We start from the raw sequence: 27,208 nt of genomic DNA on the forward strand, positions 1-27,208 counted from the left end.
TCCTTCGGCAGATGGTGGGAGCAGAGTGAAGTCTGACTTGTGAAGTGATCCTGGGCAAGTCCCTTAACCTGAGTCTAATTTCCTTCCATTGTGAGCTGAAGGGGTTGGGCTAGAAGACCTTCGAGGGCTCTAATCTTGAAGTGGGTCTGAGTGGCAGTGGGCAGGTGGAGAAGGGGCACCAGTCTCCCAGAGGTGCCCAGATTCTCCTTCCCAAGGTCAGCCACTCTTCTCTTCCCACCTCTTGGAGCTCCAGGACAAGTAGGCTGGAGGGACCGGTTGGGATATGAGATGGGGAAGACGGAGGGAGCCGGAGAGAAGGGGTCAGAGGATGCGGTGAACTCTTGGGGGGATTAACCCCCCCAACACCAACCACCTTCACCCCACCCCCACTTTTAGAGAGGAGCCCTGAATACATTATTCATTGGCCAGAAACGGGCTGCAGCTAAAGTGCTGATGTCAGGAAGGAGTCAGTTCAGCAAGCAGGATCAGCAGCGGCAGCAGGGGCAGCAGTAGCGGCAGCGGCAGGGGCAGCGGCAGGGGCAGCGGCAGGGGCAGCGGCAGGGGCAGGGGCAGCGGCCGCCGCCGCCGGAGCCCAGCGGGGAGAAGGAGGCAGCGCCGGGGCGGGGGCCGGGGGGCAGCATGCTGCCCGGCTGCGGCTCCGGCTCCCCCACCCGCGGCTGCCACCCCTGGACTAGCAGCGGCAGCGGAGGCAGCGGAGGCGGCGTGAGCGGGCGCGGCTGCGGCGGCGGCAGCATCCCCAGCGGCGGCGGGGTCCGGGCGCGGGGCCCGGGGGCGCGGGGCCCGGCCGCCCGGGCATGGCTCTGCTGAGGGGCGGCGGCGGCGGCGGGGGGTCGCTGCTGCTGCTGCTGCTGGCCGCCGCCTGCCTGCTGCAGCGCGCCCAGGTGAGGCGGCTGGTCCGCTGCCCGGCCACTTGCAGCTGTACCAAGGAGTCCATCATCTGCGTCGGCTCCTCCTGGGTGCCCAGGATCGTCCCGGGTGACATCAGCTCCTTGTGAGTGGGACCTCCTCTTCACTCCCTCCTCCCCCGCGTCGCCCCCCGCTCCCTCCTCGGGGACCGGAGCCCCCCACCCTCCCCCACCCCCTCGCCTTTGTGTCTTCCTTGACTTTCTGTGGGGGCAGTGGGGCGTGGATCGGGGGGGTGTGCTGGAGGTGGGCTGGGGAGAGGGCGCGCGGAAGGCCCCCAGGTGGGTGCTTGGCGCGCCCTCGACTCTGGCCAGTGGCCGCTAAGTTGCTGAATGTTGTGTCGCTATTATTGTCTGTGTGTGTGTGTGTGTGTCTATACGGAGGGTGAGCAGCCCTGAGCCCCTCTGGGGAAGCCTCGAGATGAGCGTCAGTCTACTTGTGTTATTCCTGGGGCTCCACATTTGGGGCTGCTTTTTCCCGACCTTCAGGCGCCAAGGTGCCAACCCTCGAAAGCCCCCAGAGTGGATTCTTTCACATCGGGGTGGGAGCCACCCGAAGGGGCAGAGTAGATGGCCAAGTGGCCAGGTGGAGGCTTGACTTGCAGCTTTTATCAGGGTTTGTCCATTCCTTCCACCCAGTTCAGGAAGTTGACTACCTTTCCTAGACTGGAGAAACTTGGGGACCTTTCTCCACCTTCTTGGCAGGCTTTCTTACCCTCACTTGAATCCAGTGATCTCAAGCTCCATGGGTAGGAATGACTAATGGTTATGAACGGGTACCCCTCAAGACCGAGGGTCATTTTCTGCTCCAATAGTCTACTTGATAAAGGGCTAGTCAGCCTTGGAGAGGAGTTGAATCAGAGGATTCCAGGGACACCTGGCTGGCAACAGCATACCTTCTCTTGCTCTTGGAAGAGGTCCTCAGCATGAAGCTGAGAATGAAGATGTTTCAAGTTTGGAGAAGAGATCTGCTAAGGGGTTTCCTCCTCTGCCTAGTATTGGGCCAGTGAGAGGAGAGGCCCGTTGTGATGGGAAATCTTGACCAACTTCTTTAAAGTTGACTGTGACCCCTGACTATATCACTTTAGATTCTTCATATTGTCAAACTGCAGAAAAAGAAGGATGAAGCAGGGTAGATAAAGGGGCTAAGTCAAGGTCACCTGGACCAAAATAGATCTAATGAACATGGACTGAAATGAACATAGACTTTTACCTGGTAGAAAGTTTTGCCTCCCACAGCATACTTTAGTTGAAGTATCATTAGCCCTTTCCAACTTTCATGGCTGTTTGATCATTTCTCCTCCTTTAGCCATACTTTCAGAATTTTACAGATCTTTTCCCAAGAAGTGGTACTTGTTCTAGAGTTTTCCTATTTATTAGGATTGGATGGGGAGGAAGCTTGTTGTAATGGTTAAGAGAGCTGACCTTGGAGTCAGGAAGACCTGACTTCATGGAATTCTAACCTCTGATACATACTGGCTGTGTAACCCTGGGCAAACCATTTAACCTCTCACAGTCCTAGGAAACTTTCAAAGACTAAAGGTTGCAGAGATTCAGACTTTCCTTGGTAGTCTCCTTTCTCAGGAGATCCCAATGTCATCATGGTTCCCATCTCTATTTCCTGTCTAGTAAATGAGAGGGTGCCTACCAAAATGACATTCCTGATTTGGAGTCTAGAAAACCTGAGATCCAACACACAATAGTTGTGTTGTGTGACCATGGTCTTATCTACTTCACTCCTCTGCCTCTTGGGAACTGGAATAGGCTTAAATAGAGGGTATTTGCCTGCCAGTATTTTCCTGTCCTGAAGAAATCATAGTTCCCCCAGTGAAAGTTCGTAGCTATTCAAAGAAATTCAAAGGCAAGATTAAAGCAATTGGCTAGATCATTTCAGATCAGCCTAGAAGATTGGGAAGTTGACTTGAATTACAAGTAAGACTTGGTTTTCTAAGTTTTGATCAAATCCACCAACTCTTTGCTTGCTTTTCTACTTTCCTGTTACATCTGAGGAGACATAGGCTACTTTTGTGCAGCCCACTCTTCGAGGCAATGGCATGAATGTCCTCACTGTAAAGAGGAAGGAAATGAGGGAAAGGTGGTAGCAGATGGGGGGGAGGGATAGAACAAACTGTCTGCACTGCCCAGCATGTTTCTGAAGAATGCTAGAGATTGTTCTTGGGGTTTGTTGGCCTTTTTCTTCCTCCTTTTAGGAGTCTGGTAAATGGAACATTTTCTGAAATCAAGGACCGAATGTTTTCTCATCTACCTTCCTTGCAATTGCTGTAAGTATGGAAATGCCCCAAATATATTTATTGTTCCCTTTTCAATCCCTGCCCCTGTGTTAGCCTCTCCCTCTTTCCTCTGGTGTGCAGCACCCATCAATCAAACAGGCTTAACTTGACAAGTAGAGTCTTCGTTCTGCAGGTCCACTATGATTTCTTTCATTCCTTCCTTCCTTGGGGCCACATAAATTTGTTTGGAACTATTTCCTTTTGTCCCTCCCCCCTTAATTATAGATCTTTATGACAATGTTTTCCTCCTCCATCTCCCCCCAAATGCCTCCAGCAGTAATTGAGATGGGAATGAATGTCACAAGGAAGCTTTAGTGTGACCTACAATGATTCCCTCACTCCCTTACTTCATTTTTAAGATCTCATTGTTGGAGTGGGCTGAAAGTCAATTTCTGAGAGCTTTTGTAAGTGGTAGAGTCATAACCAGTCTGGAGGAACAGCCTTATTTGAGGATTCCTGGAGGCCCAGTGTAACTCTCTTTACTGGCTCTCTCATGCCCCCTCACCCCACCTCCCATCCCTTGAAGGTTACTTACATTGTTATGTATCCATAACTAAGGGTACCTAGGAACTACACACTGTACCATGCTCTGGTACTCATTTGATGTTGTTCAGTGATGAAAACTTTTAAAAACAACTAGTATAACTTTTAAGAGTAAATTAAGTAAAAATGCAATCACTGATATATGCAGTTGCTTAAACTGTCACCCTTAAAAAGGGTGATAAAAAGGAAAATTAAAGTAATGAGCATGATATCTTATAGCTGATAATTAAAATGAAAATGCCTTCCCTTTTTAGATTCCTAACATTTTACAAAGTCTTTTTACATACGCTCCCTTATTTGATATTAAAATGATCAGATTTTAAGAAATAAAATAAAGGCATTAATCATGAATGAGTATAAGTTAATGTTCCAATTTTTTTTTTTTGGTCATAAATTCTTAATTTGGTAGTCACTAGTCATCATACCTTTTCTGGGGACTACCCATCTGTAAATGCTTCATAGTTTGCAAAGCAGCTGTGTATGGAATACTGAATTTGGAGTAAGGAGCTATGTATTTGAATCTTGTCTCCACCATTGACTATGTGACCTGGATCTCCTCACTTAATATTTTAGTTCAGTTTTCCTATGAAAATAATAATAATAATAATAATAATAATAATAATAATAATAATAATAATAATAATAATAATATCCCTAGTATGAACATGTGAGACTCAAATGAGGTATATACAAAGCTGTATGAATGTCAGCCAATACTTGAGAAAATTAAATAGGAAGTTTACAGTGGAAAATGCATTGACTTTGAAGTCTGAGGACCCTAAGAAGGCCTGAGTTCAAATCCGATTTCATACCTGCGTGAACTGAGGAAAATCACTTAGCCTTTCTGGATCTCAGTTTTCTCATTTTTAAAGTAGAGGAGATGGATTAGTTGGGTTTAGTTTGACACACAGCAATCACTTAATAAGTCAACAAACCAAGATATGGAGCATATTTTGATCCTTGACTTTGAGCTAGGCAAGCACTGCTAAGTGCAGGAAATACAGATGTAAACGGAAGGAAAGACAGCTATTGACATCAAAGAGTTTGCTTTCTATAAGGGAAGACAGTACACAAAAAGGATTAGGGAGGGACAGAAATGAAGGTGCCTGGTACAAGGTGTTGGGGCAGGGGGTGAGGGGGAGAGATTGTAGAGAAAGTTCATGAAGTCCAGAGTGCCTAGGAGAAGAATGAAGACCTGTTTGACCTGGACCTTCTCTTTAAAAAATGTACATTCTGGCAGGAAGAAGGCAATCAAAGTGAGAAATCTCATTTTTTTTTTTGGAGGCTACTTACAATATAAGAAATAGCACCAGGCTGGAGTGGGCTCACATGAAGTTTATGGCATGATAGAGAAAGTTCTTAGGAGAGGAATGAAGGCATGTTTGGACTGATTATCCTCCTTAAAATGGAGGTGCTAAGAGGAACCAGCTGATCCAAGGGTGCAGTGAATAGTACTTCCAATGTGAGAAGGATTATCCTAAGGACTATGAGAACAATGTATGAAAAAAGCTGTATTAAATACCATCTATTATTATTCATATCCATATCTCATTTGATTTCCTCTGAGGTAGGTAGGGTAAGCATTATCTACTACCCCCATTTGCAGAGAAGAGAAACTGAGGCCCATAGAGATTAAATGGGTTTTTTTTAAGTCACATAGTAACTTGAGTAATGGAGAAGTTAAGTGTATTACTCAAGGTTATACAGTTAAGAGGTTTGGGATCCCAAATCTGTACTCTTTCCCATATATCACAATCTTTCTTTAGTAACTGTTTTATATCTTGAAGGAAATGGGAACTCTGCAAAGTATTAGAGGGAACTAGGAAAGGAATGAATACATACTGATTTTTATGTTGAAATGTGAAAGAAAATCATACATCTTCCTGAACAGGATATAGACTTTATGTGCAGAAATAATTACATATGCAATTTAAAAATCAATTGCAACTTCAAATTTGTGGAACATTTTTTAAAAAGTTTTTCTTTGGGCAGCTAGGTGGCATACTGGATAAATCACTGGCCTTGGAATCAGGAGTACCTGGGTTCAAATCCAGTCTCAGACACTTAATAATTACCTAGCTGTGTGGCCTTGGGCAAGCCACTTAACCCCATTTGCCTTGCAAAAACATAAAAAAGTTTTTCTTTAATGAGGATAATAACACATTTTCAGGATTATCCAAATTAGATATATTGAAAACTAAATTCACTGGTATAGATGAGAAATAGCATATAACTGATAAATCACAGAAATGGAAGGTCATCAAAATATTAGAATTAAATTTTCAATGGGAAAATTATCCCAGTGGATATTTAGTAGGGTGATTTATTGCCCTGTCAACATGTCAGAGAGGAAAGAATAACACTTGAAGGCAAAAAAAACTGGGTTCTTCCCCTAACTCATTTTAATTTATTAACCTTGGATAAAACACAGCAATCTCTTAGTCAAGTTTCTTTCCAGAACTAAGTTATTTTTGGATCTCATTTAACTCTAGCATTCTTTGCTCATAACACATTTATTATTATTATGAATAACAATAAAGCTATACATTTTTAAATGTTGTTGAGTCATTTTTCAGTCATGTCTGAGTCTGAGATCTCATTTGGGGTTTTCTTGGCAAAGATATTAGTGGTTTGCTAGTTCCTTCTCCAGTTCATTTTACAGATGAGAAAACTGAGGCAAAAAGGATTAAGTGACTTCCCCAGAATCACGTAGCTATCAAGTGTCTGAGAACAGACTTGAATTCAGGGAGATGAATCTTTGTGACTACAGTCCTAGAACTTAGCTCACTGGACCACCTACATTGTTAAGTACTTCATTCTTTATTGTACCCATGTACATTCACTAGATTAGAGTAGAGGATCTTTAAAAATCCCAACTCTCGAATTCCCTGATCTTATGAATCTCCTTTGAGTTTCACAATGACCTTGTGAAGTAGGCAGACGTTATATTATCCTGCATTTGTACATGAGAAAACTGAGAGATATGTTTCCTGAGGTCACATAGTAAGTAATGTAATGGGAATTAGTGTCCATGTCTTTTTTCTTTTCATCCAGAGCTCTTTCCCTAACAGTTTAGCTGTGTATGGTTCTACAGTGATTTTTGAATTATGTTGAGGACCGTCAAATAATATTCAATGCACAGCCACAAGGTGAAAGCATTCTAGGATTAACATTACCAGGGAAAAGGGTGATAAAAAATATGAGGAATTATTTTTAGTCATTGATCTTTGAGTGTTGGGAGCATCCTATCATCCCCAGAAAGATATCAATGACTACTAATTATGGAGTGACACAAAAATTCAATTGATAGGTCCAGTAATAAGTAGAAAGATTATAATTGGGTTACTAATAGGATTTGACTGTCTTTGGTTTTTCCTTTCAGTTTGCTGAATTCTAACTCATTCACGGTTATACGAGATGATGCTTTTGCTGGCCTCTTTCACCTGGAGTACCTGTAAGTTCAAGTTGGTGTTTGGGAAATTCAACATACTTTGGAGGGTTTCTGGGGTCTTTACTTTCGGGGAATTGTCTTCTGGGAAGCCTAGGAGTGAAGAAGATGAAAAAAAGAACTCTTCTCATTTCAATGCTTTTCTTTTCAAACATCATATAGGCTGCAATTATTATTTTAATTTAATTAAAAAGATATTTATTAAGGACCTATATGAGTTGCAAAATGCTCTATGCTGATTCAAGGCTGAGAAATACAAATTCTTGTCCTCAAGGAGCTTGTGGCCTAATGGGAAATGTGTGGCTAGGACTCTAATGTAACATAGAATACGTTAGCGGGGAAAAGAGAGATTCGGGTAAAATGTTACAGGATATGCTTTTTTTTGCATGTCATAGACCTTTTTTTTGTCAGTCTGGTATAATCTAAAAGACTCAAATGATGCTTTTAAATAATTGAAGAAATTCTAAATTTTAGTTATGAGTTAGTGGGGAAAATTTTTTCCCCGCCCAATTTACAAACTCCATGATCCACAGTTCCCTTGAGTTCCCAATGTTGTGGACCCAGATTAAAATTCCTTACCTTAGACGGTAAAGTCACTAAGAATAGTTGAGAAAACAGAACACTTTTAGCTGGGGGGGGGGGGGGCGCCCATGCCAGGCTTTGAAGCAATAGTGAGTGAAAGAGAGAACAAAGAAGGGAGGCAGGAAGTAAGCAGAGAAGGGGCGATCCTCATCCAGTAATGGAATTTAATTTTCAGGTAAGTGTGCAGTAAGCACAAATGAAATCTCCTAGGTTGGATATTTTTAACTTTCTCAATGATTTGCTGATATCAGCGAGACATAGAGACAAAGGATGTTAGAGGCTGCTTCTTCTTGAATCCTTTATTCCCATCTTTGTGGGAAAACTTCACAATCCATGTTTTGATTGTCCATTTTCATCCTGTTTATGATTTTTCCTGTGCTCTGCTATTCTGGCTCTGCTAATTTTCTTCTCCCTTTTCAGATTTAAAACCTCCTCTCTATTTTCTACTTTCACACCAAATTCCTTTTTCTTTTTTCCACTTTCATGTCTTTTCCCCTCAAGTCCTTTCATCCTGCAATCTTTTAAACATTTTAATAACATTAATCCTGTTATCAGGTTGGTTTTCCCTACTTAGCATTCAAAGGGATTTTGAAAACCTTGCCTATTTTCTTATCTGCAATCAACAGGTCTATTTTAGAATTCTAAATACATGCTGGGTACGAGATAAGTCCCTCTGTACTAATTTTCAGCATGGAAGAAAAAAAAGAACTTTTCAAGAAATATTTTTCCCATTCTATTTTCTGCATTAGATATGTAGCATAACATGAATTTGAAGTTTCATCAGAGTCAGTGAGTGTGAATGTATGTATATACAAAACTATTAGTTTCATGTCATAGAAGGAGCACATTAACAACAGAATTAGAATAAGAAACCAGAACCTTGAAGAATTTAAAATAATCCATACAGCATATCATTGTAAAATTTTTAATATCATAAATTTCTGATTTTATAAACCAAGATCTCTTTATAGATAGTGAATATAATGGTGGAGTAGTGTGGTGACATTCTTTTGCATTCAGGTCTTTCCCCAAGACCATAGTCCTGTTCAAGACAAAGTAAAATGGCAAGTAAGTCCAATGAACTAAAATTTCAATGTAGTGCTCTCTTATTAGAATACAAATCCCATGTATACCTTGGCAACTCCATGGACAACATAATAATTTTTTTTTGCAAGGCAATGGGGTTAAGTGGTTTGCCCAAGGCCACACAGCTAGGTCATTATAAGTATCTGAGGTCAGATTTGAACTCAGGTACTCCTGACTCCAGGGCTGGTGCTCTATCCGCTGTGCCACCTAGCTACCCCAAACAACCTAATAATGTTAATGGAGACATTGTAGCATATTACATAGAGTTTTGGTCTCAGAATCACAAAACCTTGGGTTCAAGATCTACTTCTGGTACAGTCAAAGTTGAGTCACTGACCCATCTTGGATGAGAGGGGTTCCTAAACTGATGAAATCACAGGACTCTGTTCCTTTCCATCCATCATCATCATCATCATCATCATCATCATCATCATCATCATCATAATAGTAATAATAATAATAAAGTTAAAAATTAAAAATAGTCAATAATAATGGTAATTTACATTTATGTAGTACAGGTGATAAGGATGTTTGGCTCGCCCTTTGTTTCTTTTCTGGTGGCCTTTAAGTCTTGAGAGCAATTTCATGTTATTTGCTTATTCAGAATGTATTCAGAATACATATGTCTTGACTGACTCAGGCAATGAAAAAGTTGAGTTGACAGGGACCTCAAAGAACATCTGTTCCAACTGAAGAATCCTTTCTGTGGTCATCCAGGTTTTGCAGCAAAAGCTCCAGTGAAGCCAGATTCCTCATGAGGTGGCCTATTTCACTTTTGGACAACTCTAATTGGTGTGAATTAAAACATGCCATTGGTCTTAATTCTAACAAGTAGAAAAGACCCATTCCCTGTTATATTGACCAATTCCTCATATACTTGATGCCAAACTCTCATTTTCCCTTACAACTCTCCCAAACCTTTTTGAACAGGAATGGTCTCTGGTTCTTTAACAATTTTGGTCACTCTTTCCAGAGGTGATCCAACTGGTCAAAGTCCTCCAGATATATTCCAGATGCCTTTTCTTTAACCAAATTTCTAAGCAATTGCATCATTTAGCCAAATAGTCATGTTATATTATTTAACATTGGGAAAATTCAGAGCCAGAGATACAACCAAATTAAAATTCTATATGTGTGTTGTTTATTTTCAGAAGATGAATCATATTTTGTGATTTGAGCTGTACACAGCTGTTACTGGTACTCCTCAGTGAACACCTACTCACTCTGTAACTCTTACTATACAGTTGGTAAATTAGAGGAATGAACTTCTTGTAGCAAAAGTAGGTGACACCTATAGTGTTTCATGGTTTATGATGTGCTTTCTCAACATAATTTTACTTGATGCTACTGGCATCCAAAAGCTAGGTAGGATAAATATTATTAATCTCTTTAGCAAAAGGGAGAAACTGAAACACAGAGAAAAGTAGGTGATGTGCCTCTGATTACAAAGTCCTTTACTAGCCAAATCTTTTGACTTTAAATTCAATAATTTTTCTTCTACTACATTATCCTGCTTCTCTACTCTGGAATTTGAGAAAATATGCCTTAAAGGATTTCTGAGTTACTAGTATAACTACAGGAGACTTGGATATGGAATGTGTTCCTTAAATCATATTCCATATAGGAAAAATTCTACATATTGAATTTTGGAATAAACAGGAAGAGACAAATCAAGTTCTTATATGCTAGCCATAGCAGGGAGTTGCTTCCTTCTGTAGCCACTGTTTGAGCTGCTGGTTTGCTTTGCAAGCTGGACAAGTGACATGGATCAAAAGATACCTCCTATAATATTATAAGCTTCTTGAGGGCAGGAATAATGTATTATGTACCAAATGGGACTTTCTGTTAGCTCATAATCTCTTTGTGGGCAGGATGGTAACTTCCTACTGGATCACAAGCTTCTTGTAGACAAGCAATGATGTCTTATATACCTACTAGATCATAAATTCTTTGTGAGCAAGGAATGGTTTTCCCCAAGTCTCCACTCTATTTTCTTTTTTTCTCTGTATGTTCTCTTACTTGTTTATTTTTATCAGCTTTCATGAGTTCATTGATAATCTCTTTGCCAATAACCTCCCCACCACCACCACCATAGCCCTAATCTCTCCTGAGCTCCAGTCCTTCATTATTATCTACCAAACTGACATTTCAAACTGGAAGCCAAATAGGCATCTCAAACTCAATACATCCAAAACAGAACTTATTATCTTTCCCCTATAAGCCCACTCTTCTTCTAAACTCTTCTATTACTATTGAAGACAGTTTTATCATCCTTCATGTTTGCAGACTTGGTGTTGTCCTTGACTTCTTACTCTCACTCATCCCATATATCTATTCAGTTGCCAACTCTTATAATTTCAGTTTACCCAATACTTCTTCTATAGTCCTCTTCTCTTCACTCACACAGTCATTTCCCTAAATCAGTCCTAATCACCTCTCACTTGTACTGTTGAAATAGCCTTCTAGTTTCTCCTCACTCCTATCTATCCTCCTCACAGCTGCCAAAGTGATTTTCCTGAGGTAGAGGTCTAAACATATCATAACCTACTTAGTAAATTATAATGCTTCCCTACTATTTCTAGGATCAAATCTAAACTCTTTTCTTAGCATTTAAAGCATTGCACAATGTAGTCCCTTTCTATTTTTCCAGATTTCTTATGCTCCCTGGGGGTAGTCATGAAGTCTTCATGAAGGAGTTGCTATCTCATTTGGGTTTTAAAGGAAGGAAGGCACTTCAATAAAAGAAGGTGAAGGGGAAAGAAGGGAGAGGAGAATGACTTCATTCTATGGAGCAGTCAAAACAAATGAAGAGGTTTGATAGGGCAGGACACGATGAGAATAGTGGGCAATGCTAAGTAGTTTAGTTTATCAATAAAAGGAATGTGAAGGAAAGTAGTATAAGAGAAGGTGGGAGCACTTAATTGAAGTTTGAGGAAAAAGCATTAAATGCCAACCAGGAGTTTCAACTTTATTCAGCAATTAACTGAAGGATTTAAGTAGAGAAATGATGAAACCATAATGCATTAGGAAGATGACTCAGGTGGTGACAGTAAAGGATGCATGGGAGAAGGAAGAGATCAAAAACTGAATAGCCAGCCAGGAGGCAATTGTAGTAGTCCTAAGTATTATATGAGGTAAAGGTCTGGACTAGGGTCTTTATGCAATAACTGAATTATCTTAACAGGAAGAGATATTGAAACATAGGTGGATTTGAGGAAAGGAAAATACCTAGAAATATTCTAATCTTGTGATGATTTCATCTTGCTCATAAATAAGATTTATTATTTTCAAAGCATTCTTACTTACATTGTCTCCAGTTCTCAGTGCTTTCATGCCACTATTAAAAGGAGCACACACACACCCATGTATGCTTGTGTACACACACACACACACACATACAATCACATTCAACTTCCCTTCATTGAGGATTCCTGGTACATAAACTGGAATTCCTTAAAGATATTTTTTATTCAGTTTATTCAGTCATGGACCACCATGAAAAATAATTTTTAAGCTGTTAAGATGATAGAATGCAGTTAACAATGCTTGCTTTTCTTTGTAGATTCATTGAAGGAAACAAAATTGAAACCATTTCAAGAAATGCATTCCGTGGGCTCCGTGACCTGACTCACCTGTAAGTCCTTTAAACTGTGTTGGGGACCATTGATGTGCTGAGTGAGATGCATCTGGCTGGGTTATTTCTTTGTTCACATAGGCAGTTATTACTGTGTGATAGTTACTCCCTCAAAGAATCCAATTTTTTCTCAGAGACATCTGCTAATTTGTATCATTTTCCCATTTCCACCTTTCTCTGATCTCCAGTTTTGAAGACTGGAGAATCTGTTGTGCCTGTTCTTTTCATTCATTGTGACTGATCACTTTTGTGGGCCAATCTTTCCACCAGTCACACATTGGGGAGGGAGGTGGCTTGTTTCTAAGTGGAGGGGGAAAGAACTGGAAGGTTTTCCTTTTCAATGAAAATAAAACCTTGAACCAGTTCAATGAATAATCTTCAATTTAACCAAATTAGAAGAATTTTACAAATAAAAAGGACCTTAAAGATGATCCCTTCCTTAGACTGATGAGAAAATAAAGACCCCTTAAAGTTATGACTTCTCCAACATTGAAGAGTGAGTACATCTTTTATAATTCTCTATCCTGAACTCTCTTCTCTTATACCATGGTCCATTTTAATGAATTCTTTAATTTAGTGCAAAAAAAATTTAATGTGGAATTTACTTGAGTTGTACCTTCTTTAATGACCTTTTTTCTTTAAAAAATCTGAAGATTGATTTGACTTAATATTTAAGAATGAAGCAGAAATACCTTTTTTTTGAAAATTGAGGAAAACTTTAAATGATCATGCATTTCTGAAAATGTAAAAATATTCCAGTCTCTGGTTAGGAACTAGGGCATATCCATATGAAGAAAGCATCCTGTGGCATTTAAAGAAGATAACATTGCCAGTAATAATCAACTATATGTAACAAAAAAAGATAATTTAAAGGAGGAGATAGTGTGGAGAAAATGCCCTTTAAAAAGATGTAGTTATCTTAAGAGAAATTAGTTCTAGCTGGGTCCATTAGATTGTCCTCATTGTTCAGTACTCTTAGGTCAGCAACTTTAGAGCCCTGTGTAGGGTGAAAGAATACCAAGGGAATGAAAGAGCATGAGAGAGGGAAATGAAGGTTAGGAAAAACATATTTATGACACAGAAATTGAATTTAGAAAGTGTTCTGGAGGTCTACAGTTGGGTTAATATTAGTTTTCCCAGATGGCCTCCCTTTTTCCAGGGCCTGGAATCTTTTCAGAGTCAACTCCTGTGGCAAGTTCCCATATCCTATTGCCTTCCTTATCCTATAAAGAAGTTTGGATCTCTTCCATGGAATTGCAATCTGAATTAAGCATTGCTCAGCCAAAGCAGTTTTGTTGGCAAGAACAGGTTTTGGTAAGCAAACAATTTTGAATAGTTGGCAAACAGTAATTATGAACAGACAGTCCTGGTGTCCTTAAATGAGGCAGGGGGTAGTCTTCAAGTGGATATTAAATAATTATAGGTCATCACAAGGTTGAACTAGAAGGGGTCTTAGAGATCATCTAGTCCAAATTTCTTATATTACAAGTAAAAAAAGTGTGTTCCCCCCTTTTTGCCATTGCTATGGATAGATCATTAATTAAGGTCATAACTATTTATTTGACTGGCTGATTTGGGCTAGACTAAAAAAATAGTCTAACTGATCCAGTCACTTATATTAATTCACTTATGCAGCCTTGGAGGACAAATTCTGTGTTTAGGCAGAAGTGAGTGTGTGTGTGTGTGTGTGTGTGTGTGTGTGAAACAGAGAAGATCGTCCCTTTGGGATCCATGCTCTTATAATTTTTTGGTGTTTAACTGGGGATTGGCTAGGTACTTCATAGAGGAATTAAATTCCATCGTTACTAAATGTAGATTCTAGCATAGAAACATAGCTTCCAAGGGCATCTAACTTACCCAGGGAATAGTTTGCAACTGGGAATGCCTGATTCAACAATCAGTGAACCAACATATATTTATTGATGTCATGCTCATCACTTTACTAGATTCAGTGAAAGAAAAAAAAAATACAATGACAGGGTCCTCTTCCTTAAAGCCTTTACTTTTCTTTAAAAATGAATGTTAATATTGTTTTTACTTGCAACTGGGGGAAAATAAAATACTAAATAAATAAATTCAAAAGAGTTTTTTAAAAAATTTACTTTCTAGTTGAGCAAGATTATAACACACGAGAGAGCAAAAAAATACAGGGCAGTTTGTAATTGAAAACTAAATGATATGGTTTATACAATCTAATAAGGAAAAGCTCAGTAAAGACTAGTTTAGAGCATGGAAGAAGCAGGACTTTAGCTGAGTCTGAAGGATGTCAAGTTTGATGAACTAAGAGGTAAACATGAAATAAGACAGTCCTTTGACCCAAAGTAGTTTATGTTCTAATAAGGAAGAAGGGATAGGAAAGGAACATAGGATAGGAACACTAACAACTTGTTTTTAGATTCCCACTTTTCTCTTTATCTCATGTTTATGTAGTCAAAAATATTCCATTCAAAGAATTCCAACTCCAGCTGCACAGATCAGTCTTTGCCATTTAAGCACAGATTTTCAACAGTGCAGATGGAAACTCTCTTTCCTCTGATATGTGGGGGTAACAGAAAATTGAGAAATTTATAGACAAACCTTGGGATGGAAAAGGTTGGTAAGCTCCAGTCACTAACATATTCCTGTCCCTGGACAAGTCCATTTATAAATGATCACAATTATCTCCCCCCCTCCTCCCCCCATAAAACACAATAGAAAATGTAAGGATGTATAAGGCACTGTAATTGGCACTAGGGGTACTAAAGAGATGAATTGTAGCCCTCACCTTTGTTGTTGACTATATATGACATGATATATAAAGTGATAGGATTAAAAAAAAGAAATGGAGTCACAATTTCAGATGAGTTTCATCATTCTAAGTAGTATCCCAAGGGTTTTAAGTTGATTCCAATAATATTATCATAGCAGAAAGCATTTTTCTGACTCCTCTTTTGAAGTTGCCTTCAAAGGTCATTAATGAAAACATGCAAAACAAACAAACAAATAAATAAATAAAGCCAAACCCAACATCACATGACTTTATAATATTATAATTACATTTTGTCTTACTTAAAATGGCACTATACAAGTTGACCACCCCCTTATTCATAAAATTTGTTCCAAATATCTTCTGGCTGTTCCCAAGAATCAAATCTATCCTTAAAGGATAAAGACTGTGACACTCTCCCCATCCTCCTCTGCACTTTCCCATGATATTTTACTCAGTAGAATATACTATAGGACTGAGAGTGTTTCTTTAATGAAGAATTTCAAAAGTTGTTGAATGGCAACTTTGTTAAAATTAATAACAATAACTGCAACTCATATATGTCTTTAGTGCCATAAGAGTTAAAAAGTATTTCCCTCACATCAGTCAAAATGTAGGAAGTGTAAATATTGTTCCCATTTATAAATGAAGATACAGATGCCCATAAGTGTGAAAGAACCTTAAATAATAAATTTGGCACTTAGACTCAAGTCTCCTGAACTTCAAATCTTAAACTTTTTCTATTATTAATATTAATAATAATGAAAAGCACTGCATTTATATCATCTCTTCTGAATCAACAACTCTGTGAGATAGGTGCTATAGTTGTCTCCATTTTACAGGTGAGGAAGATGACTCTGAGAGATTAGGTGATTTACTCAGGGTTACACAGCACATAAATATCTGAATTTATATTTGAATTTAGGCCTTCCTGACTCTAAGTCTAGCTTTTCATGCAATATACTCCCTAGCACTTCAAAATAATAATAAACAGATAGCTATCCTAAATGACTATTTTGAAAGTACCAAAACTCATTTGGAAAAGTAATTTTGGGCACATTAATTTTTTTTAAAAGTGATACTACTTTTTTTGGGGGGGTAACTTTTACATTTGAAGTTTAATAATTATCAAGGAATAACTTGTTCAGATCAATGAATAGAGAAAAAACTTAGAGATGAAAACCACAACCTGCAAAAAATTTACAATTTTTAAGTGTCTATTAAATTTGGCAAAGTAAGAACCAAATAGATCTTCATTTGCTTCCACATGCCCTTCTGATATCTTTTTCTTCTTGTAGTCATATATTTTCCATGTCTACTATATGCATGTGCACACACACAGGTATCACACAACCTCATGGGAGCCTGGTTTTTAAAGGAATTTCTATTCTAGGTAGGGATTGTACTAGATAACATCTAAAGTCCCTATGAACTCTTTAATGCAAGGAGATTCACAGATGTCTTGAAAAACTCCTCTTGACTTACCCTGCTCGTTGTCTGAATTGTTTATTACCATTCAGTTCTGTAGTTCATCTTAGTGAACCTCAACCACATTCTTATACATTTATGTGAAACTTGCAGTGTTCACAAAGAAATGCAAACCCATTTTAAAATGTGAAAGGGACATTGACACTCTGTGACTCTCATTTAGGGCATTTGCTTTCTCCTAAATTTAAAAATCCTGAAGGAAACAAAATCTCCTTTACAGTTATTTCATTTCAGAAATCAAATAAATGACTTTTTTTAGTTGAAATGGAGAGCCAATGACTTATTGGACAAATCATTTTCCCTTTCTAGGCTTTAAGGGGAATTAGATGATTTCTGAGGTGTCCTCTAACTTTGAGTTTGATTGAGGTAGACAATTTTAGATAATTTTGGCAACAGAATTTTTGGTGGGTTGGTTATATCCCATATACAAGGGATAGTGGCTAATTTGGTTTGACCTTAGTTCCTCAGAATCTTAAGACTATGTAACCTCAATTAGCTGGAATCCAATTTAGCCCTACCTTAAATCACCTGAATACCTTTATTTTCAAGAGAAGGAGTGCAATTACCACTCCCGAAAAGTTATCCAAATCAGGGATTTTTTGGGGGGGGGGGGGTGTTTTAAAAATATCTTCAACCTAAACTTTCTCAACTGATCTATTAAGCAACCTTATGTTCAGAATAATAATTCAATGCTTATAAATCCTGAATCATGAGAAAAAGGGGTTAACTGTGGTGCTTAAAAACTATTTAATCAGGGGGGAAGTGTACTAATAAATGTTATTTAATTTGTTTTTATTTTTAAATTTTGATACTTTTGATTTTGATACAGTAGCTATATCCTAGCAAACCTATGAACAACACCCCCATCCCAGGTAAAGTACATTCTCTGAAAAGTAGTAAGTGAAAACCAGCCAAAAAGAATTATTTAAAATGATAGCATAGATGGATTTCCACTTTTGTAATTTATGTTTAACAGAAAGGAAGGATTCAAGTTTCAACTTTATTAATTTGGTGCTGGCATCATCTATTGTTCAACTTGAGTTTTGTGACTGTTGGGTCTTGTCTTTGTTTACATTGTTGTCATTGTATATATTCTGCATTTACTTTCTTTACTCACTTCATCCAAGGCTTCTCACATTTCATTGACTTTAAATATTTTTTGTTCCTATGGCACAGATTATTCTATTACATTTATAGAGCCCATACTTGGTTCAGCTAGAGCCTAATAGCTATATTCATGATTTGTTTCCTGCTTTTTTTAGTATTAACAAATAGTACTGCTATGAATATTTTCCTATACATGGGGTATTTCTTATTGTCAGTGACTTCCTTGGAGGAATAATCCCAGTAAAAGGTTTATTAAATACAAACAATTTAGTAACTTTTTTTTCATAATTTCATTTTGCTCCTGAAGGTTTGGATCAATTCACAGTCCTTCTTCCAGTAAATACATTAGGATAGCTTAGAAAGATGTTAAAAACTAAATTTTTATTGATATCTTTGTTTTCTAGCTGCCTAAATTTGATCCTGTATCCTGGGATAAAGGGAGAAAAAAGCAAAGTAAAAACTCCCCCTCTCCAGAGAGCTGTCCCATATAACAAATAATTTTTTTTAAAAAAAGAAAAAATCAGCAAAAATCAACAAAACAATCAATACATTAAAAAAAAAATCTAACAACATATACAATGTTCCACATTCATGGACCCTCCCTACCACTTTAGCAGAGTAGGGAAGTATCTAGAAAGATTTTTTTAAACAATAAGTTGAAGCAGAAATGGTATCTCCATTTAATCTTGGCTACTTCAGTTTTTCAAAGGCTCCATGAGCCCACCAATGGGGTTCCCCTAATCTAGGTATACTTTCACACTTTTTTTGTTCTGATTGAATTTTCTCCAATGCTACCAAGTATACTGGGTAGATAAGAGGCTGAAATGCTTTCCCATAGATATCAGTGTAGTCCTCAGGCTGTCCATATATTAAGCACCAATCTCAATACTGACCCATTTCCTTTTCCAGTAACAGAATAACTGAATGTATTTTGGAGATATCTCTTTTAGCATACATGCCATTATAGGTTATATGCTGTAGTTCACTTACCTTTCCGTTGTCCTTTGGATCACATTCAGTTTTGATTCTTCAAAGATTATATGTAGCCCAGCCTTGCTGGAGGATTCACTTTTTGGTGATAAAAATCTCAGTTTTTGTTCCAGAGAGAAGATTGGGGTTAGTAAAAGCATTGTCCAACTTCCCAGATTCCTCCTGGTTCTGGTGCTAAAAATCAACTTTTGGTTAATGAGAAAAATAATTTCTCACAAAAAGCCATTCTCTGAAGAGCTCAGGACAAAAGGGGGGGGGTTCTATTAAGATTTAGTTTCTTTACAAATGCAAATCTTAGAAACCAAAACATAAAAATGACTTTGCAACTAGATACTTTACTGAACCTTTTCTCAAAACCCTTTCTTGTCTCTATTCTCATGGTATTAAAATGATAGTGAATGGACCATGTATAATTCCTTAAAGGAACAATGTCATAAAATCATATTTGTGTTGGAAAAAAACGCTAGAGGTTATTTACTCCAGCTACCATTTTATGAATATGGATTTTTTAACAGATGAAATGCTTTATAAATCGTTTATGAATGAAAGAGGTAGATGTCTAACACTGCTTAATGATTGCAATCATATTTTATCATATAATTGTGAATTATTGCCCTAAGAATCCTCCTAAATTACAGTCTGAGTAGTCATACTTTTTCTGTGTATAACTAATTTCAGCATCGACTGACCAAGTTGAATATTTCTGAGTTGAAGTCATTGGGTTTTTATTTTACATCATTAGCTTTATTTAAGTGACTTTAGAATGAGGAGGAATAAAGTTAATAACCATATTGAAATGTGACTTTCTTCTTCCAGCTCTCTGGCCAATAACCACATAAAAACACTTCCAAGGGATGTCTTCAGTGATTTAGATTCACTGATTGAGCTGTAAGTAATGCAAACCACATTTATATTATTATGGTCCAGTTAATTATAGATTTTAAATGTTTTCCCTTCCCCCTATTGTTTGCATTCTTGCTAAAAGCTATGATAAAATTAGAGTAAATTGTGTTATTCATTTGTATGTTGTGTGTACAGTGTACATTGTGTTAGTTTTTGTAATTTTCAAATGCATTTTTTTATTAAGATTAATTTAGACTCTAGAGGTGGGCCCTTCTACTCTAATCCCCCACTCTCATCCCCATATGGCTATTGGCTATCATTTATTTTATGGTGTTTGTCAGTTTCTGTTTTTGACCAGGCTTGGTTTGGACAACTCAATGTTTCAGTTGTGCTTGTGAAATATTGTCCTGTTATGTCCCGTTTGAGTGGGTGAGAACCTGTGTCAATAGGATTCTCATACCAAACTTGTTTTGCATGGAACAGTGAAGATTTCAATAATATTTGAAGAGAGGGTGATACATCATCCCAATAGAATTTTTTCAGTGAGCAATAAGTGCACTCTCTTTACCATAAAACTAAAGTCCTGAACCCAGAAGACCTTTAAATAAAGTTGCTGTGACAAGTAAAAAGAAGTAGGTTGCAATGATTGGGAAATTTCAAAACCCAGATCCAATGTCTTCAGAATTAATTATATTAGGGTACTAACAGTGCTACTGTTTTACATTACTACCAATCATTTCAAACATGTCTATTTCTGTGTGTTTTTTTAGAGATTTAAGGGGCAATAAGTTTGAGTGTGACTGCAAAGCCAAGTGGTTGTATTTGTGGTTAAAGATGACAAATTCCACTGTTTCTGATGTCCTGTGTATTGGTCCACCAGAATATCAGGAAAAGAAGTTAAATGATGTGGCCAGTTTTGATTATGAATGCACCACTACAGGTATTCAGAATGTATCTTTTTAACCACACCATAAATGATTGAAGATTCATATTTAGAACCATTTCTTTTTTTTTTTTAATTCTCTGCTAGAATGTCTATGGGGAGTGGAACAGAATCTTCAAAGGGGGAGATGTTCTATTATTAAAACTTTTAGGGAAATTTCACAATTCTAGGTGAAGTTAACACACTAGGGGTAAAGAAAAAGAATTGGTGGTGAATTTTTATTCCAAAAGAATATTAAAATAGGCAGGGAATTAAAATTCCACTAGGTCTAATCATGATCTGCCCTATGCTTCCTATTTCATTAGTCAGCCCTTTAACTCAATAAATCAATCAGGCAGCTCCTTGTGAAAGTGCATGGTTAGGTAAATTGCAATTAGTGTTAAAATAGAAAGTGGATCAACAATGAGTGTTTGTACATTTAGGAGAAAGTTTTTTTTTTAAATGACAATTTGATTTTCCTCCCAAAGTAATATTCTGAATATAACCTCAGGGTTCCAGTTTGTGGTTTTTTGAAGGTAGTCAGATAACAAAGTTAAAATATTAACTGCAAGAAGATATCAGTTATATGGCTTCAAGATGAAAAGATCTGAGTTTTTGCCTCTTTTAAGGCAAGCTTTAAAGATAAAGTGAATCAATAAAGGAATGGCTTGGAAGTTGCTTACCAAATATATAAAAAATAAGCATTCAGACTGATAGTTGATATCTCCAAAGCCCCAGGGCATGCTAAAGGAAAAGCCAAGAGAAGGAAGAATGCAAATTCAAGGAAAAAAATGAAACTAGGTAATCAGAGCCAAAAACATACAACAGGATGCACGAGCTGGAAGAGGTCCCTGGACATTATCTGGAAATTTTGCACAGGAGGAGACTGAGGATCAGAAAGAGGGAAATGATTTGCCGAGATTCACATAGTAGGTGGCTGAGTCAGTACTTGAATCCATTTTCTGGATTCATATCACATCTGAACTTTCCCTACTGAACCCTATTCCCTGCATTTGTTATTTCAGGGTCCTTTCAATGAAAAAACAAAGTGAAATTATAGAATTCAACCTTTGTTAATAGATGACCATGCAAGCAATGTCTTGGTCTAATGGAAAACCTAGAATTTCAGGAAGGTCCCGATCTCCTTGTCATTCATGTATAGATAGGAATTTCTTTGTGTGCCTAGATCCTTTGAGATTTAATGTAAATGTGTCTTAAACCTTTGCCAACTACCAGGGAGACCATTTATTATCTATCAGAAACCAACTGACCATTGATATTCATGGCAAAGATTCCTTCCCACCCACTGGATCTTTTGTCTGACCTCCAGTTTTTCAACTTCTCTCCTTTCCTAGTCTCTACACTCAAGTGGAGAGACATGCACTAAGTAATTAGCTTGACCTAATGCACACTTTCACTCCCCTTTCTCTCAATGTATCCTGGAATATGAATACTTTGTCAACTTTAGAATGTTAGAATGCTAATGTTGTCTCTCTAATGACCTGGAAGGGTGCCATCTTCCTGACTCCTTGGGGTAGAGGGAGATCTGGACACCCATAAAGACTCTATAGTAGGGAGAGATTCCTGAAGCATAACCCCAAAAAGTACAACATCTGAATTCAAACTTGCCTTCAGACACTTACAAGCTATCTCATCATGAGCAAGTCATTTAACTTCTATTTGCTGCATTTTCTTTAATTATATAATGGACAAAATCATAGCACTTCCCTTTCAGGATTTTTAAAGAATCAAATGAAACAATATTTCTGTAGCTCTTAGCATAGTAGCTGGGACATGGTAGATTTGAAGTAGCCTGGGAATGAAGCGACTTGGTCCAAAGTGGTCAGCACCTGAAGTCTGCCCTTAATCTGGAATGCAAGGGATAACAAGTCTAAGAATGGGTTTTAAATCTTCTGAAATCAATGGTTTTTCATTAGTTAACACAAATTAGGCAGCTCCTGACTGGCTTCTAGAGCCTGTTGTCATAAAACTTACTATCAAATGGAAAAGGGAGCAATCTTCTGCTTTGCTTTTTTCTCCTATGAAACAGGAACCAGCCACCTAGTCTTGGTTTCTTCTCTTGCATTGAAATTGGCACAGAAAAATTATGATCTGCCCAAACCACAAGAGCACTGCATTGTAAAAACTAGGTCAAGAAATTACAAGTTATTGGCTTCTTTTTTTTGCTCAGACACTACTTTCTCCCTCTGAGGCTCCAGGAGGAGCTATCTTAAGGAAAAATATCAAGAAAAACAGAAAACCCAAAGCCAGAGCCTATGCTAAGTATTTGGAAAGGAGTCTCTTTCATCGTGTGTGATTTTCTTCCCAAGTCACACTTTCAGAAAGGGAGCATTTTAGCATACCATCCTGTATGCCCATATAGAAAAGAGGTGGGCTGTTGTTTCTACTGTCCTATGACAAAGCGACAGAAACCAGTAACACCACAAGTCTCTGCTGTGAAGTGTCACCTGTGCATATTAGCTCACAGCTCCATTTCCCCTTTAGCTTGAGACTAATTTTAGCTATCTCATAGTATTACCTGTGTAAGGTGAAGACACCATATTCCTTCGAGGGAGTGAATTTTGCATCCTAATTGCACTGGTGTCTCCCTTGTTTCAGGAGCTAATGAAAATGCAAACAGAAGTGATGCATTAATGTGCAGTTTTTCTCCCAATAGGAACTATATCATGTATAATTTATTTAGTAAGTGTGCTATAAATAGTCACGTGAAATTCTGTTGAATCCAGTGGGAGTCAGATTTAAATTATAACAGCCCCACTGACATCATGAACTTGATCCAATGAGAACAGAAGTGGCAGCTCTGACTCCAGAGAGTCCTATTAATACTTTATCACTTATGAATTGAAGTCATGCCAATATATGCAGTCTTTGAGAGAGTTTCAAGAATAGTATGCTTGTGCTAAATGAGATTTAATGGTAAATGAGGGATTTTATGTAAATGCTTTCAATCCCCCACACACCTTTTCCTTTCATCCTTCCTTTTTGTCTAAATGTCTCCCATTAAGAATTAGATTCACAGTTCCAGCCATTAACTGATTTCGTTATGCCAGATATTCAGTATCTATGAAATATATGCAAACACTTTTACAAAAAAAGATTCAGCAATGGGGGGACATAATAGGACCAGTAAAGGATAAAGTGTCAAGAATTTGTTTTTTGAATTGTCTTCCTCTTTTTGCAGTTATACCTTCTAATTTCATGAGTCTTTAAAGACCACAGCTACTGCTGAATTACAAAACTGAGCATTTAAAAGAACCACATATTTAATGGAATGGTAATGTGTCTGAGAATTAAGAGCGTAGTTAGGAGACCAATGTGAACCAGGAAGAGGCATGAATTATGAGTGAGATGGGACTTGTTTGGCACTTATGGCAGATTTGGATTATACTTATAAAACAGGGAACCCAATAAAGAAAGTTGAAAGTCATCTCTGTTGTAAATTAAAAGAACACACTGTGTTCTTTGTATCCTTCTACACAACCTTAGAATAGCAAATATGTTACTGCTACCAACTCCCCCTCCTTCCCACTTTTTCATTTGTCATCTTTATATTTACAAGAAAATTGGCAAGCCCTCTGTTCTTTCTTTTCTATGAACCTTGTCAGCAAAAGCAGGAAGAACCTGGATTGAGGGGACTTGGTTTTACTCATTGCTGAGTAACTGTAGTATAGCCTAATTATCTGAACTCCAAATTTTATTAGTGTTGTCTTCCTTTCTGTTGATGGACAGCTTACTCTACCATCATCCTGATCCCTTTTGGTTTCTTCCTACCTCCTGAGCCTAGACTAACCTAATCATTTCCTGTCTATTATGAATTGAAGCAATATCCTTTCTGCTCCAGCCATCTCTTCCCTGCCAGCATCAATTCATTCAGCTGGGGTCTACTGACAACAGCAGCTGACTAAATAGAGGACAGGTGCCTCTACTGACTTTTTTCCTAAGAACCCAAGTTTTACTGAGAAATCCTATACAAGGAAAAGCCAACACTCATTAAGCCAACGAGTAGTTACTGAGTAGACAATGATGTGTTTCAGTGGATAGAGCTCTGGGCTTGGAATCAGGAAGATTCATCTTCCTGAGTTCAAATCTGGCTCTAGATACTTAAAGGCTGTGTGAACCTGGATAAGTCATTTAACCCTATTTGCCTCAGTTTCCTCAAATGTTAAATGCCATACCAAATTAGTATCGCTGCCAAGAAAACCCTAAATGGGGTCACAAAGAGACTGAAAACTGACTTATTGAGTATGTCCTGGGGGGGGGGGGCATAGTGCTAGGAGTAAGGAGGATACAAAGAAAAAATGTATTGTCCATATGATAAAAAAAGTCTGACTGGCAAACAGCACTAGGATTTTAAAACTGTCACAACCAGCAGAATATGAGCTTCATTATGTCTGGAACAGTTATATAGTGATAGGTGAAATGAGCATATTTTCTAACATTTGTGCCCAGACTTCTTTGTCTATTTGATTTTTCTCTCTTGCTCTTTTCTTCCCTCATCCCTACCTCTTTGCCTGGAATTCTTTTACTCACCCCAACCATATCTTTTCAGCTGTTTATTTCCCTTTCCTTGCCTCTCTACCACTTATCTTATTTAGTTAACTCCTCCCTCATTTTCTATTCCACTTATTTCATCTTTCCCTTTTCATTTTTGGTCATGTGCAATTCCTTATTCTCTATCTGTCTCTCTCCATCTGTCTCTGTCTCTCTGTCTCTCACTCTCTGTCTGTTTCTGCCTCTCTCTCTTTCTATCTCCCCTCTCTCTCTTCCTTCTTTCCCAGTTCCCCAAACTCTTCCCTAAATACTTCCCTCTTTCTTTCCTCCACCTTGCCACTTATGAAGTGATTTCAGTGAGACAATCCAACCAAAAATAAAATTAACAAGTGTTTGTTGAATACCTACTGTGTGCAAAAGCAGAATAGTTTCTTCAAATTTCTTCCAAAAAAATTCTTCAAATTCCTCTCTATATACTGGAGGAGATAAGGCATAAGCATTTTAAAAATTAGTAATAGAGAATATATATTCATGCTCAACAAGTGGTAGAGACAGTAAGGAGTCTGAAGTGAAGGAACATTGTATTGGGGTGGTCCCAGAAAGCTTCATGGAGGCTTGTGCCAGATCTTAAAAAAATCACTAAGATTTTGATTTATGGAGGAGTATAGGAGAGAGACTCCTTCTTGGCATAATTCTCTTACCATTATGCCATCAATCTACAATGTTTAAAAGTTAGCCGCTATTTAACTTGAGCCCTGATAACAGCCAGGACAATGCAGAATAGTAGATAAGAGAAGTAGCTTTAAATCCAAGAAGACCTGGGTTCAAGTTCCATCTCTGATATTAGTTGGCAAGTTATTAGCAAGACCAAAGGTTTCAGAGAAACCAGTCTGCATTGATAGAGGGAGTTTCTTTACTTAGGAATTTTTTAAATAAATGAAATTGGGGCGGTTAGGTGGCACAGCGAAGTCAGGAGGATCTGAATTCAAATTCGGCTTCAGCCATTTAATAATTACTTAGCTGTATGAACTTGGGCAAGTCACTAATCCTATTATCTTGTAAAAATCAAAAAATAAATGGAATTGTAATCCCTATCCCCTGAGAACATTTGGATAAAATTTATTAATTTATTTTAGAGATTAATCATTGATCACAGGATAGTATTTATTTGATGGTTTTTTGGAGATTTTTCCAGCCCTAGGTTTCTCTAGACCACATAAATACGATCCAACTTCACTTCTTAGGAAATATTCACCTAATCCTCACACAGGCATGCCAGTAAATGATTCCATGATAGGTGTCTTTTATAGAGGGATACGGGGAAGAAAACTGAACTGCCACCATTGAAAATAATTTGCAAATGAGATGATAATGAGAACTAATCATTTATGGCTCCTCATATCTCTGTAGCAGCTGCAACTTCTCTATAGAGCCAGTGTCAGTAAGTAACCAAATTCAAGTCATTTCCTACACCTCATCACTGATTAACCTGCAAGTCACTAGTTTCTTCTTGAAGAAGCATAAATAAAAAAGAAATGTCACTGAGATTCCATAATCACTACTATTGCCTGATTCTTATAAGACAGGTCAGGTTTTCCAACCTAAGTTTGACAGCCTCCCTTTTTTAGTATTTTCTATGCTATTGTTTTCACTAATTAGCCACAGTTTTTCCATCAGAAGCCCAGGATCTGAGAGAACAGGTATGTCAGACTGCCTTTTCTCAATTTTTGACTTCACAGAAATGAGTCTGTTGAACAAAAACAATAGACTGCACCTGAGGCTTGAGGACGTGATTCCATTTCAAAATCTGACACAATGCACAGGGTTTGCTCAACTTCTCAGCTTGTAGTTTTGATGTGCAGCCTCTGTGGCATATACTCTCTTTACCCAACTTTAAAAAGCTGTTCCTGCCAATTTTATTAGAAAGATTTGAAATCCCTCAACTTACTTCTGAAGCCTCTCACCTAGAGGGAAACTTAATAGGAACAATAGTATAGACTGAAAATCCTGTGCAAATCATAATCTTTCCAGGATCCCCCACAGTGAAATCTATTTTGATGCTTTTAGTGAGTCTAAACATGTTCTATTTCCCT

The 27,208-nt window shown here is 38.0% G+C and overlaps 1 protein-coding gene across 1 annotated transcript in view; it reads left to right on the forward strand.

Annotated features, from left to right (window-relative positions):
- The first annotated feature begins 815 nt into the window (after nt 1-815).
- LGI2 (leucine rich repeat LGI family member 2) overlaps nt 816-27,208 on the forward strand; it is a 43,281-nt gene continuing 16,888 nt past the window's right edge. The window contains exons 1-6 of the mRNA XM_074229692.1: nt 816-1,012; nt 3,134-3,205; nt 7,140-7,211; nt 12,436-12,507; nt 19,655-19,726; nt 20,452-20,621. Coding sequence (XP_074085793.1) covers nt 816-1,012; nt 3,134-3,205; nt 7,140-7,211; nt 12,436-12,507; nt 19,655-19,726; nt 20,452-20,621 — 655 coding nt within the window. The remainder of the gene's footprint in view (nt 1,013-3,133; nt 3,206-7,139; nt 7,212-12,435; nt 12,508-19,654; nt 19,727-20,451; nt 20,622-27,208) is intronic.

Source organism: Macrotis lagotis, chromosome 3 (assembly GCF_037893015.1).
Source record: "Macrotis lagotis isolate mMagLag1 chromosome 3, bilby.v1.9.chrom.fasta, whole genome shotgun sequence".
NCBI lineage: Eukaryota > Metazoa > Chordata > Mammalia > Peramelemorphia > Peramelidae > Macrotis > Macrotis lagotis.